This window comes from Ooceraea biroi, chromosome 12 (genome assembly GCF_003672135.1).
Source record: "Ooceraea biroi isolate clonal line C1 chromosome 12, Obir_v5.4, whole genome shotgun sequence".
Taxonomy (NCBI): Eukaryota; Metazoa; Arthropoda; class Insecta; order Hymenoptera; family Formicidae; genus Ooceraea; species Ooceraea biroi.
Genome location: NC_039517.1, coordinates 13,014,155 through 13,028,837, shown reverse-complemented (window position 1 = coordinate 13,028,837; position 14,683 = coordinate 13,014,155). Strand labels below are relative to the sequence as shown.

The 14,683-nt window shown below is 33.7% G+C and overlaps 1 protein-coding gene and 1 long non-coding RNA gene across 5 annotated transcripts; both read left to right on the top strand.

Moving 5' to 3' along the window:
- The first annotated feature begins 484 nt into the window (after positions 1–484).
- Positions 485–1,337, top strand: LOC113563068. Its single transcript, XR_003407303.1, has 3 exons — positions 485–795; positions 946–1,162; positions 1,319–1,337. It is a non-coding gene; the product is annotated as an uncharacterized LOC113563068 (long non-coding RNA).
- Positions 1,338–7,161: 5,824 nt separating this feature from the next.
- LOC105282728 (NAD-dependent protein deacetylase sirtuin-2) lies at positions 7,162–13,528 on the top strand. Of its 4 annotated transcripts, none has more exons than XM_026974096.1 (7): positions 7,162–7,549; positions 7,982–8,026; positions 9,996–10,247; positions 10,390–10,746; positions 11,773–11,968; positions 12,049–12,241; positions 12,684–13,528. In XM_026974096.1, the coding sequence occupies exons 1-7, from the start codon at positions 7,504–7,506 to the stop codon at positions 12,750–12,752; spliced, it is 1,158 nt and encodes a 385-aa protein (XP_026829897.1). In that variant the 5' UTR covers positions 7,162–7,503; the 3' UTR covers positions 12,753–13,528. The 4 variants fall into 4 exon arrangements, with proteins under 4 accessions (XP_026829897.1, XP_011343253.1, XP_011343252.1 ...); XM_011344950.2 differs by lacking the exon at positions 7,162–7,549 and adding an exon at positions 7,691–7,730; XM_011344951.3 differs by lacking the exon at positions 7,982–8,026 and having other exon boundaries at positions 7,164–7,549.
- The last annotated feature ends 1,155 nt before the right edge of the window (positions 13,529–14,683 follow it).

Sequence of the window (14,683 nt, the reverse complement as noted above, 5' to 3'; positions counted from 1 at the left end):
ACTAACCAAGTTTACACGGCAACGTTAATCGGGTTTAATAACATCCGTAGTTCTAAAACTGTCCAATTACAACTATTCTCCTGAAGAATGGAATGACTGTGATTGGCCAACCTTATAACTACGGATGTTATTAAACCCGATTAACGTTGTCGTGTAATGGCTCATGTTTAGACTAAGGTCTCCTGGGCCGGGATTCTGTAACTCGTTATCGATAGTTTTCGGTATCATTAACTAGCGACAACCTATGAGAGCCACGCTTTTCTCCAAGGTCGTCCTTGCCATTGGCTATCGCTAGTTAACGATACCGAAAACTATCGATAACGAGTTACAGAATTCCGACCCTGGGCACGTATTATGATAAACGATTCCGATCGGAATGATTCCGTTTTCCCCACATTTTTCCCTAGAAGAAAGAAAGAGAAGAACAGGGAAAAAAGGGACAAATGTAGAATCATTTCGATTCAATGACGTATATAACTAGACCAAGCATTCCCATAGCTTGTAGACGAGGGGGGTGAAGCCAGAAAATGGCAGTTTAAGACGAGTGAGAACGTTGCAATAGGATGCAGGCTTTCTCTTTCTATTGTCAAGAGCAATGTGGCGCCGTCGAATAGTGTACATGGTGTAAATCATGTGAAAGAGTGCGAATATGTACTGTGATAGTAAGCACGTAAAGCATATATAAATATTAGAAAAGTGAATTGTGAAAAACATGTCTTCGTGTTGTATTTGCGGCATCTACTACGTACCGAAATTATATGGAATCATTTTTCATAAATAAGAACATAACCTAATGTATGAACCTAATATATTAAAATTGCAAACATTGATTAACAAATATAATAGTAAAGTTGTATTATTGTTAATAGAAGATGTTACGAATGTAGTGCATAGGAATTTAGAAAATATATTTAAGAAATACTGTGTAATACTGTATAATTTCAGGCTTCCAAAAAACGTAGAGAAAAGAAATCGATGGCTTGCGATACTTAAAACAAAAATACGTAATTTTACACATACTGCTACGTCAGTAATATGCAATCAACATTTTGAAAAAGAATGTTATTACGTAACGGCCACCGGCAAGTTTATGATAAAACCTGATGCTGTACCAACAATATTTAATTCACCATTAAAAGCAAACTATTGGGTTGGCCAAAAAGTAATTGCGTTTTTTTTTATATAAATAAAAGGCGAATTTTTCATGGGAAACAAAAACTTTATTAAACAATATATTGTTCATTTTGTTTGATTATCTTTTGCCATTTTTCAGGCAACTTCATGATTCCGCGCTCAAAAAAGTTCTTATCTTTTTCAGCAAAAAACAATTCCAAAAACGATTTGATATCCTCATCAGCAGTAAAGGTTTTACCATTCAAGGCGTTTTGCAAAGAACGAAACAAATGGTAATCTGATGGTGCCAGGTCTGGCAAATATGGTGGATGTGGTAACATATCCCATCCAAGCTGCAACAATTTTTGACGAGTGACCAAACTTGTACGTGGTCTAGCGTTATCATGGTGAAACACAACACCTTTGCGATTCACCAATTCTCGACGTTTCTGTTTGATGACATCATTTAATTTATCCAGTTGACGACAGTATACGTCTGAATTAATGGTTTGATTCCTTGCAAGCAGTTCAAAATACACAATACCTTTAAAGTCCCACCAGACTGACAGCATAATCTTTCTTTGGTGAATATCTGCTTTTGAAGTGCTTTGAGCAGGTTCATCACGCTTGCTCCACGATCTTTTTCGTTTGACGTTGTTGTAGACGATCCATTTTTCGTCGCCTGTTATTATACGTTTCAAAAATGGATCATTTTCCTCACGTTTCAAAAGAGAATCGCAGATGTGAATACGCTTACTGAGATGAATTTCTTTGAGCTCATGTGGTACCCAAATATCGAGCTTACTAATGTATCCAAGTCGTTTTAAATGGTTTTCAACACTCGATTTCGATATGTTAAGATTCTCAGCAATCTCTCGTGTCGTTAAACGCCGATTCGAATCGATCAGTGCCTTTATTTTGTCATCATCAATTTCGATTGGCCTTCCTGAGCGTGGTGCATCTTTCACATTAAAATCTCCAGATCGAAATTTAATAAACCAATTTTGACACTGCCACAGTTTTAAAGCATCTTCGCCATATACATCAGATAACTTTTTATGAGCTTGCACAGCGTTTTTCCCTTTTCGGAAGTAATAAAACAAAATATGACGAAAATGTTCTTTTTGATTTTCTATTTTAAAATCGACGGCAAACAAACAATTGTTAACGAAATCGTGTACTTTCTTTTTCTAAAACAAGCTTGAACTGTGAGTTGTTAACCTACATAATGAATTTGCGGTTTAGAATGAAGTTAGTTACATTTCAAGACATGTATGTCCATCTATTGGAAAAAAACGCAATTACTTTTTGGCCAACCCAATATAATGTACGTGATACGGTATATAAAATTTCACATTTATTTTTATACAATTTGTAAATATTGTTTTGTATTATTTAATAATTATGTTAATATATTTTATTAATCAGGATGAGGAGATGCAGCCGCAAAATACATGCAATGAAAATGAAAATATTATAATAGAAGCATCCAGTACATATTGTGAGGAAGAACGTGCAGAATCTATTTGCAAAGAATCAATTCCGGAAACAACTACACATGGAACAAAAATCATGGGTCATTTATCAAACAAGTCTACTCAGAAAAAACATCGTTTGACCAAGATTGGTACAAATAAAAGGTAAAGTAATGAACAGTAGTATGCAATTCAATGTTTATTATTAATATTGAACAAATAAATTTACTTTTGCATATTTTTGACGTAGTGTAATTGTAAAGAGAATGGAGTATAAACTGCAACACGCACAGAAAACAATTAAACGATTAAAAGGAAAGTTAAAGATACATCAACAGAAAAACAGAAGATATAAAAAGAAAATTGTTTCGTTATCTTTGCTTACAAAGCATTTGCAAAATGGACGATTACTTTCTGAAAGTGCTGCAGAACGTATAGAAGTAAGCATGTACAAACATTAGTTTTTAAAATACATCAGGACAATAAAAATCAAGAAAATTGAAGGTGGGAAAGTATTGAAGGGATTAGGTCTACAATAGATTATTACAATAGATAGTTTGTAAGTTGTAAGTTGTAGCCATAAAAAGTTGATTAATCATAATCGATTATTGTCCTCATATTCGACTCAGTAGTTGTAAGCTTCCAGTATTTATTGTTAGTGAAACAGGCATCAACACTAAAGAAAGAATAATGACTTGCAAAAGAATCATGTATTAATTGTATTGAATTGGTTTTCTTACAATAGAGTATTGTATCCCCAACGGAAAAAGAGATCATAAGAAGACACTTGAAAGGTAATAAGAGAGAAGCATTTCCAAATGAGCTAAAAACGTTTGCAGCAACCCTACAATTTTATTCTACAAAGGCGTACGAGTATGTGCGAAAAACATTTTTAAATATTTTGCCGCATCCGCAAACAATAAGAAAGTGGTATTCCTCTGTGGAAGGAAAACCTGGTATTACAATAGAAGCCTTAAGAACAATTGAAGCAAAAATTAAGGAAGCAGCATCAGAAGGAAAACAATTATATTTTAGCTTAACTATTGATGATATGTCTATACGACAATACGAAGAAATTGAAAATGATATATATTATGGATACGTCGATTTAGGAACAAGTTCTGAGTATGGTGATAATCTTCCAGAAGCAAGATACGCATGCGTGTTTCTTCTTGTGTGTATTAATAGTAACTGGAAAATACCAATTGCATACTATTTGATAGATTCTTTAAATGGCGCTGAAAGAGCAAATATCATAAAATTAGTATTAGCATCCTTACATGAAGTAGGTGCCACTGTTCTTAATATTACTATGGATGGCTGCGCATCAAATATTGCAACAATGCAATGCTTGGGTGCAAATATATCTCCAAAGAATCCGCAACCATACTTTACTCACCCACAAACTAAAGAAAAAGTCTATACCATGCTGGATGCAGTTCACATGATAAAATTAATTCGAAATTCATTTGCAAGTAGCACAAACATTTATGATGTTAATAGAAATAAAATAGAATGGAAATACATTACCTATTTAATACAACTTCAAGAACAACTTCATACTGCTACAAAAGTAAGGAAACGTCATTTAAATTGGCAACAGGAAAAATGAAAGTGAAGCTAGCTGTTGAAACGTTAAGTACTAGTATTGCGAATGCTATAAATTTTTGTGCAATAGACTTAAACCTTGAACAGTTTCATGATTCGGCAGCAACGTCATTATTCATCCGAAATATGAATAACATATTTGATCTATTGAATAATAGAAATCTATTGTGTAAAAATACAAGTCAAGCACCGATGTCATTATCTAACATTGATCATATTAAAAAGAATATCGAAAAATACGTGAAATATCTTCAAAATATTTATATAGATGCACAACAAATTATATATACAAAAAAGAAAACAGGATTTCTAGGCATGTTAATTTGTTTATTATGTGTCAAAGATATAGCGGATGCATTGATTGCTACAGAAAAAATGAAATTCTTATTAACATACAAGATGTCGCAAGATCATGTAAAAATGTTCTTTGCAGCTGTGCGAGGTAAAGGTGGATATAACAATCCATCTGCGAAACAATTTCGTTATGCTTACAAACGACTTTTGCTACATACTAAATTAATTATATTACCACAAGGCAACGTTAATCTACAAGATAACACAAACATATCGAATATTACATATCCTAATACAGGTATCGATAATATTATTCATGAAGGTTCTGAAGAACAGGAAGAAACTGAAAACGATGTATCTAATGAACCATTTGTTACTAATAGCTGGTGCACATCTAATTATATCTAAGATGTTGTAGCGTACATCTCTGGTTTTGTAGCCCGGAAAGTAATGAACAAAATTAACTGTTCTGTTTGTAAGAATTTATTAATAGGAACAGATACTATGTCAGCATTACAGAAAAGGAAATGTAGAGGAGGTTTAGTAAATGTGTCATGATGTAATTAAGTTATGTTACATTGCAGAGAGAGTAGTAAGAGAAAATGGTAATATTATTAAGAAACAACATCCTATTGAACGATTAATCACTACTGCAATGTTCCATGTTACATCACATATTTTTGATAACGTTTTACATATGTTTGAACAAGCGCCACTGCAGGACCACAGAACTATTTTAATAAAATTAATATTGTATACGTATATACAGCTACGATTACGATATATATGTAGTGAGAAACAACAAAACATACAACGCATTCGAAGCAAATTGAATAAATTGATAACTTTTAAGAATCAATAAATAATTTATTTACAATTAAATGTTTCATCGTTGTATTGAATTATTTAATACCTTATACTCTATTTTACATTACTTTGCATAAGGAATTTCATATTCTATTATATAATTTTATAATTCTACTTATTATAATTATCCACTTGATAGATTATTTCAATGCTTATTTTAAAAGCATTACATACATACATACTAGTTGCATACATACTAGTGTATTGTATCACATAAACACACATACACACACACACACGCGCGCGCGCGCACGCACGTGGAAAAATATGTAGCTATACATATCATATGACAAGATTTAGGTCGGCCATTTGCTTTATGTATGATATATATGTATGATAGAAAGAGAAAGCCTGCATCCCATTGCAACGTTCTCACTCTGTCTTAAACTGCCATTTTCTGGCTTCACCCCCTCTCGAGAATGCTTGGTCTAGATATATACGTCATTGAGTATCATAATACGTACCCAACACACAGGGGGTCGATTGTGTATCATATTACTTGGGTGAAAATTACAGAAGTGAGCAAATTTACTAGATGTTGACCAATGAAATTATAAATATTCTAGTAAATTTGCTCACTTCTGTAATTTTCACCTAAGTAATATGATACACAATCGACCCCCAAGACGCGACAAAACGGCAACGCGGTGGCCAATCACCGTCTTGCTTTTCTGATAATAATCAATATACTCATCAGTTGCTGCGTCCTGTATATGCAGAACCCTATGGCAACTGAAACGCAATTTGTGTCGCTGTATGCATGAGGGTGCCTTTTCATGTAGCGAATTTTTCGCTGCGAATGATTTTTAGCGAGTAGCGAATAATTCGCCACGAATAGTTTGTGAGCGTCACATCTGTATGGTTGCATGTCAACAATGGGTGCTTTCCATTAACGACACAAAGTATCATTCTATCTTCTTTCAATACCAGTGAACAACAAAGATAGAATGATACTCTGTGTCGCACTGTGTCGTTAATAGAAAGCACCCAATAGTAAGAAAATATTATACATAGTTGTTTTGAAATACTTTTAAATATTATATTTAACAAATATAGATTAAATTATTACTTTGTAGGAAAATCTTGAAATCTTTGTAATGGACGACGAGTCGGTTATAAGCTGAACTTGGTATAACCACCAACTGCAGTGGTTATTGCATATGTACAATATGTACAATAAGCAAATTATTATTATATTGTACAGAAAAGGAAAGCTGCTGCAGTTGCAGCTACACTTTTACATTTGAGAAAAAGTGGAAAAAAAAGATATTGTAAAAAGAAATATTGGATAGCACCCATTTTTCAAGAAAGGAAAGTGCATGGATTCTTTCATGCTGTGCTACCTAAACTTGTTTTAGAAGATTTGAGATTTAATAATTACATACGCATGTCTGCAACTCAATTTGAAAAATTAACATTCTTAGTTGGAGCAGACATATTCGCTCCTTGCGAATATTCACTACAAGCTGAAACTTTTCAGCGAACAACGATTACTCGCTAGCGAACAGCGAATGATCACGTGACCTTCATTCGCGGCGATTATTTCGCTGTATGAAACGGCACCTTGAAAGTGCACATCTAGGGATATTGCAATTAGACAGCACCCGAGAGGTACGTTCCACTTGTCGCGAGCAACGTTCTATCTTTGTCTAATATTCAGCGAGCAATAAAGATAGAGATGCTCGTATAAAGTCACTAGATATAAATTTAGTGACTTTAATGCTCGTATCGTTGTGAGCGCCAAGTGGAACGCACCTATACCTATACATATATTTTCAGCCCTGAGTACCAAACTACCAACGGAATCACTGGGAATCATTGGAATCATTCTTCGCGAACCGACCAGTGGATCGGGTGCGAGTAGTGATTACGCGCGCTGACATGGACGCTCGATGGTCCTGTGGGCCTGTGGCTAATAATAAATACTAGCCGAAACGCAAAAAAATGTAATTCTCAAAAATACTCTCTTTGCACGTGGAGCACTCGAAGAAATAACATAGTAATTCCATAGAGTCACTCGGTATATCGCGAGTTAGAATCGTCCGTGAGGTGTAAGGTGGATCCGTTGTGCAGAGCTTTTCGCAGAAACGCACTGCGTTTCGTGAGATTGTACGTTGACTGTGCAATCACACCGAGGAGTTGCATTATGGACAAGGGGACGAAGGAGGAGAAATCGCACGCACAGCACACAGGTAATCCGAGAATCGGAGAATCAGTTGTGTCGTAAATAGGATCGTCTGTTTCATTTCAACGCACAGATTCCACTGTGCGCTGAAATGAAACAGATCCTATTCCCTATTCTTATTGCCTGTTCCTTGCATTGTGTTGGGAACTTTACAGAGAAAAAGATGAAGAGACATGAGTGCAAAAAGTGTGAGAAGCAGGTTCTACAATGAGAGTTTAAAGCACAAAATTTAATCTTTAAGCTTTAAGCTGTAAGAAATCGACCAATCACAATCGAATGTGAAAAAAGAAATCGACTGTAATTGATCAATTTCTTGTGGTTTAAAGCTTAAAGCTGAAGTTTTATACCTTAAATTCTTATTGTAGAACCCGCTTAACGCGAACAGACCTTGTGTTGGGGGCTTTATCGTAAAGGTTCTCGTTTTCTTTTCTTTGTCAAGTCGTGGAGACTGGAGGGACGCGGGAAGCGATTCAGGGGCATTCAGGTAGCATGGAAAATGGTCGCGATGAGCGTCCACTTTTTGCGCATCTCATTAATTCTCCTTAGCGCTTAACATTGACATAGGAATATATGGACGGAGCCTTTTACGAGGGGAAACTGAGATTAGCGGTAAGGGGAGAGCACTGACACTTCGCGTAACTTCGGCTGTTCGGGTATGTTCGGTTTCGCCAGTGATACATATATATGTACGATGAGTTATTGTGTTGTGTCGGAATGTAGCAATCGCATTAATGCAAAAAGAAAAAATTGGCAACAACTTATAAAAGAAAATGATCCGAAAATTTCTTTTCATCTGTAAGTAAAATACATACAATTGTAGGTTATACACAATGCCGGTAAAACGTTTCAGATATTGTTATGTGTTTATTATTTAAATTTATTATTATTGTGTTAAAAAAGAATTTTGGCTTGATTATATACCTAGACCGAGTAATGGTGGCACCGAAAGACAATCTTATTTAATTATTATATTTTTAACGTAATTTAGATGTAACATTGTCACCTACTGAAGAGGATCACATCCCGTATGGTCGAAACGTCGTTCTAATAAAGAGAATTATAGCCAGTTGTGTCGAATATTAATCGTACTCGTTTACTGAAATTATCTACTGGCGGTGTTAAGAAAGAATTTTGGCTTGTTTATTATTATATGCATATGAACAATTGTTCAATAACAGTTTTTCATTTATAGTTTTTATTAATTCATATATTTAATAATAAATATATATATAGTCAAATCGTATATATTATTATTAAATATATGAATTATAACAACTATAAATGAAAAACTGTTATCGAACAATTATTCATATGAATATAATAATAAACACATAACAATATCTGAAACGTTTTACCGGCATTGTGTATAACCTACAATTGTATGTATTTTACTTACAGATGAAAAGAAATTTTCGGATCATTTTCTTTCATAAGTTGTTGCCAATTTTTCCTTTTTGCATTAATGCGATTGCTACATTCCGACACAACACAATAACTCATCGTACATGTAATTTCAGTATCACAACTTTACAAAACTTTATCGAGTATCATTCGGGCGATGTCGAGAACAGCCGAACTCGCCCGATTTGTCAGCAGCCTCTCCTTACCGCAAATCTCAGAACCCCCCTTGCTTTCGTAGCATAGGCTCCGTCCATATTCCTATGTCAATGGCGCTTAAAGCGTCGTCATGTTTTTCTATTTTCATGCGTTTGTTTCTATTTTTTCATTTTTGTGTCTCTACCTGTTGGCGTTGTTCCATTGACGCAATTTTGCACACGCGAGTTTGCGAGGTTAATGCATTTAATTGAATCAACTTAATTGAATGACCGTGTTTGGACTTTAGCTTGCAATGATACAGCAATGTAGCGGTTAGTCGATTAATATTCGTTCGTTGCGCTGTTTTGTCTTACGGCAGGTATAAATATTTGTTTTATTATTCAATTTATTATTACTTTTTTATTTAGCATTTGTGAATTTTTTTGTATCAAATAAAATGTAAAATTGTGTTAACTCTTTTGGCATTTTCGGTTTAATGCTCGTGTCAGTCTGCTGACATGTATATTAATTTATTTGCAATTAATTTTTCAGTTATCAATAATAAATTATTCAGCAATCTGTTTTTAATTATACGACACAACTTTGGTTCTTATTATAATATAAAGGTTTCCTAATTTTTAATTTTTAATTTTTAATTTTCAATTTTCAATTTTGTAATTAGCTTTTTATAAAGACTTTTATAATATCTTAGTGACCTTTCTCACAAAATAACAAATTACTTTTAGTGCATACAAAGCATACAAAATAGCATATAAAAATAACTCACGTAGATTATTCTTAATATAAATATAATAATTTAATATGATTATGCCCTATGGTAATTATGATTGTTAGAACAGTTCAGAATATACGACATACAATTCCAGTATTTTCTAAGACTTTTCTATCTATTCCAGATGACAATCCAGATGAGAAAAAACAAAACTCTTCCAAAGTAGAATCATCAGAGGCAGAAGATCAATCTGAGATGGAGCGATTACGCAAATATCTGGCTCAGAAGTTGAGACTCATTGATCTGTCAAATGATCAAACTGATGAGTCGCAACAGAGTACCCTTCGTGAGCTTAATCTGGACGGGATCGTCGAATATATTAAGGAGAAGGAGTCTTGTAAAATTATTACCATGGCGGGCGCTGGAATCTCCACTTGTAAGCAAATATCCGAATTTATATTTTGAAACACCGTAAAATTTTTAATCTCACAAAATACACGCATAAAAACATTCGCACATGTATAAAAAATATTATATATTGGCATAGCAAATATTCATGCATGGATGATTTTTTATAGCTGCTGGAATACCAGACTTCCGATCTCCGTCCAGCGGACTTTACCACAAATTGGACAAGTACAACTTACCTCATCCACAGGCTATTTTTGAACTAGACTTTTTTATGAAAAACCCAGAACCGTTCTTCACGCTTGCGAGGGAATTATTGCCAGAGGGTTTTAAGCCCACGCTGAGCCATTATTTTATTCGTATGTTGTGGGAGAAAGGTCTACTGCTACGACATTACACGCAAAATATTGATACTTTGGAGCGCGTGGCTGGATTGCCGCCTGATAAGCTAGTGGAAGCTCATGGAACGTTTCATACCGGTCGTTGCTTGAAGTGTCGCGCACCGTATACACTTTCATGGATGAAAGGTATGTCTAATGACGCGATTGTTGCCGCAAGCAAGCGATAATGAAAAAGATAAATAAATAATAAAATTAACATAATCTTAGTAAAATAAATTATTATCATTAGATTATACTTCTTGCATGAAATTGTTTCTCTTGTAGATCAAAATAAGAATGCAGTACTTTCTCAAGTACATTTTACTTCATAAAAAATACATCATTATACTATAATAATATACTAGTAGTCTTCTTTAAAAAGGATATTAAATAATATTTCATTTCATTTTTACAAAATTTTTTTAAATTTTTAAATCAAAAGCTTTTAAAATTGATTAATTACAGCATCTAAAATTCATGCGCTCAGATACCGTGCAGTAGTAAAAATATCATTGGATGAATGGCATTTTCATATGATAAAAATATTAAAGTCAATCGATAAATACATTTTAGAGTATTTAGAAACATCTTCTCTAAATGTATGTATGTACATTAGATCAGTGATTCCCAACTGACCTAGAATCAGAACTAACTGGAAAATAATCTTCAAAATTGATTTGAAGGACTCGAATGCAATTATTTGTCATGTAATTAATTGTTAGTAAATACGTAGAATGAATCAAAGTACAGAGAAAAATCAAACTACTGAGTTGATAACGTAGCCGCGGACCGCGGGTTGGAAATCATTGCATTAGATGATATATTATAATTGATCAACTTTAAATACCTTCCATTTATAAACTATTATAATTGATGTTTTGCTATTAGGATTCTCATTTTCAAAAATGATCTCAGAAATTTATTAACGGGCAGGTCGAGAAATGAAATTGTATATCAAAACTTAATATTCATACTTGTGTGTGTACTTTATTAATGAAAATAAAATGGATCGAATGAGAGAGAGAGGGAGAAACGATTTTGCTAATATTTATACCATGATAATACTGTTTTAAAATACTGCATTCTTAGATTTAGAAAAATGGCAAGTTTATACAGTTTAAAATATTTAATAATTATTTAATAAAATATTGATTACATGATTTTTATTGACAGAAAAGATAATAGAAGGTGTGATACCAAAATGCGAGGAGTGCAATGAAGGTGTTGTAAAACCCGACATTGTCTTTTTTGGTGAAATGTTACCCGACCGCTTCCAAATGCTCGCCGATCGTGATTTTGAGCAGGCCGATCTATTGATTATCATGGGATCGAGTTTAGTGGTGCAACCTTTCGCGTCTCTGATCGACAGGTATGTATTGAGACTATCCTTAACGAAAGTGAACCGTCAATAAAATATGTGCAAACTTTAAAAATGATTCTGATTTCAAGAGTACGATCTACTTGCCCCCGTCTACTTATCAACAATGAGAAAGTAGGTATGCAAGATCGTCTGTCGCGTTTCTTAGGACTTAGACAGGGCTTGGTGTTTGATACTAAAAACACGTATGGTGGACGCGATGTAGCCTGGTTGGGCACTTGCGACACGGGTTGTCAACTGTTGGCCGACAAACTCGGCTGGGGGGTAAGACCCTCGTATTTTTATCTTCGCTTCCCCGTTGCTTATTTTCCATAGTACCCAGTATGAATAAACCTTTGCGAATCAAAGTATTCTGTATTTCGGATTCTATAAATTCGACTAATTTTCAATCTCCAGTCTCGTATATTTTGCATTAATTTTAATATATTTTGATATATCTAATTAATATTAAATGTTAAGTATTGGTCTAATAATTTTTATTTGTATTTAGCATGAAGTATAATATTAATTATTTTTATTTAATTTCGATTAAAATGATATAAAACAAAATTATATTTTGTTGATGCCAGATCTAATTTATTATAGAATCGCAAAGGAACAAATTAACATTTACATCTTTTAATTAAGACCTTTTCTGCTAAATAGAAATATATTGATATTACTTAGATTAAATGATAAATAAATAAATATTCTTTCATACTTTTAGGATGAATTACGAGCCCTTGTGCAAAGAGAACACGAAAGTTTAAATACGGAAAGCAGAAGTAACAATTGATTATGATTGTATTGAAATGATAAATAATAGATTAAACTTTGCTTTTTTGCTAAAAAGAAGAATCGTCCTACTGACATTTTATATTATCTTAAGAATACGTTGAGAAAATAAAACTTCATTTAAAGTATGGCAAGTAAGTAGGCAATAAAATAAATGCGAGGGGTTGGTCACTAGCGGTTATAGTGTACAAAAATTACCTTGATACGGATTACCTTTAAATTACCTCAGATTCCTTAAGATTACCTAATACTACAACAGTTCGATCAAATAACTTGGCAAAAGTTTCAATTTACTGTCAAAATTCATCAATGCCGTATTTTCCGTATTGATTTCAGCCGGTAGTTCCCTCGATGATTGTTCAGAATTTTCCATTTTGATCGATTTCGATAATAAAACCAGAAAAAAATAATAAACTAGCACAGAGCAAAAGAATCAAACACAGAGTAGGCAGCTCGGCGGACATATAGACTCGAAAACATATGAAAGGTTGCGTTTCCGATATTTGGTTGTCTCTCGGCGATTAGATATACTGAATATATATCGCGCATGGTATCACGATTACCTTAGATTACCTCAGATTATCTGAGACTACCCTAAGAATTACCTAGCCGTTGTACAAAGATTACCTCAGTGACCAACCCCTCGATAAATGCTATCTCGCATATGTGCGAAATGTTAAAACACAGAATCTACAGTGTAATTAACTTAAGATCTTATTTATGAATGTTGGTTGTTTTCTTCTGTTGCTACTTATGAATAAAAAGATAAATAATAACATATTAACAGCATCAGAGATTACTCTTAATTTCGGTTTTGTCAATAATTTTTTATTTTACTTTTGACAAGAAAACTAAGGGAAATGCTATTCTCCATTCCTAATTTTTATGAGTTTTAAATATGTTAAAATAAGGGATACGTATTTTATCGGTCTTTCAATCATGGTAAACACGAATTCTGATCTAGAGAGCCTGAAACAAGATGTTTTTTCGAATCTCTCCCTTTTTTCTTTTTTAGAAAAAACTAACATGGGGTTTCAAACACCATATTTATTATTCAAGAATTTTCAACAATTTGTTTACAAAAAATGATCAATATTAATCAAGCCAGTCTTATTTTAATTAGTTCAAAAAAACATATTTACTTGTATATATAAATTACTTAACAATGATACTTTCCTATATCAGTTATATGTGCGTTTGCTAGGCTGGCTCTAACAAATCCGCGGCCGTTCCATTGCGCTCCATGCGTCATAATGACATCGATCAAATCGTTTCTGTATCCTGTTGTGGTTGCCAAAGCATAACGAGTAGCCTCGCTTCTGAATTGCTTTAACGTGAACTGATCCAAATTATTCTGCTCCATTGTCTTGTAGGCACGTGTTACCACCATTCGCGACCGGTTGCACTCACTTTCGTCACTGCACAACGTAAAAGGTCCGTAATCGGTAATCCTCACTTTACTCCGACGCGAATCGATCGATAGGTGTCATGTATAGGAATGTATTCTTAAATGTAATTGTTAATTCTGTATGACAAGTGTTCTCATCACTGGAAGATCCTGGGAGGGTGGTTTTCAGGTTACTCCCCCCTTCCAAATAAAGAAATCAGTTTTGCTGAATTTGTTTGAAAAAAATTTATAAAAAATAAAATGAGATCAGAAGTGTCACCACGTTCTCGTCGTTGATCCTGAAGTAAAAGCTAAGCGTGACTAAGAAAAATATTAAACCAATTTTTATAATTTTATCAAATCCCCCCCCCCCCCATTATCGACAGCAGGATGCGCTGATGGTTCTCATGCAGAACAAGTAACTTTATGTCGATTGCTCCTGTTACACATTGTTCTCGTATGAAATGATATTTTATGTCAATGTTTTTGGTTCTTTTATGGTATTTGGGATTTTTTGTAATTTTGATGGTGCTTTAGTTGTCGAC

Coding starts and splice junctions, on each gene's coding strand:
- LOC105282728 (XM_026974096.1), top strand. CDS start 7,504: ATGGACAAGGGGACGAAGGAGGAGAAATCGCACGCACAGCACACAG. Junction 10,248..10,389: donor GGGCGCTGGAATCTCCACTT/GTAAGCAAATAT, acceptor GATTTTTTATAG/CTGCTGGAATACCAGACTTC. Junction 10,747..11,772: donor TACACTTTCATGGATGAAAG/GTATGTCTAATG, acceptor TTTTATTGACAG/AAAAGATAATAGAAGGTGTG.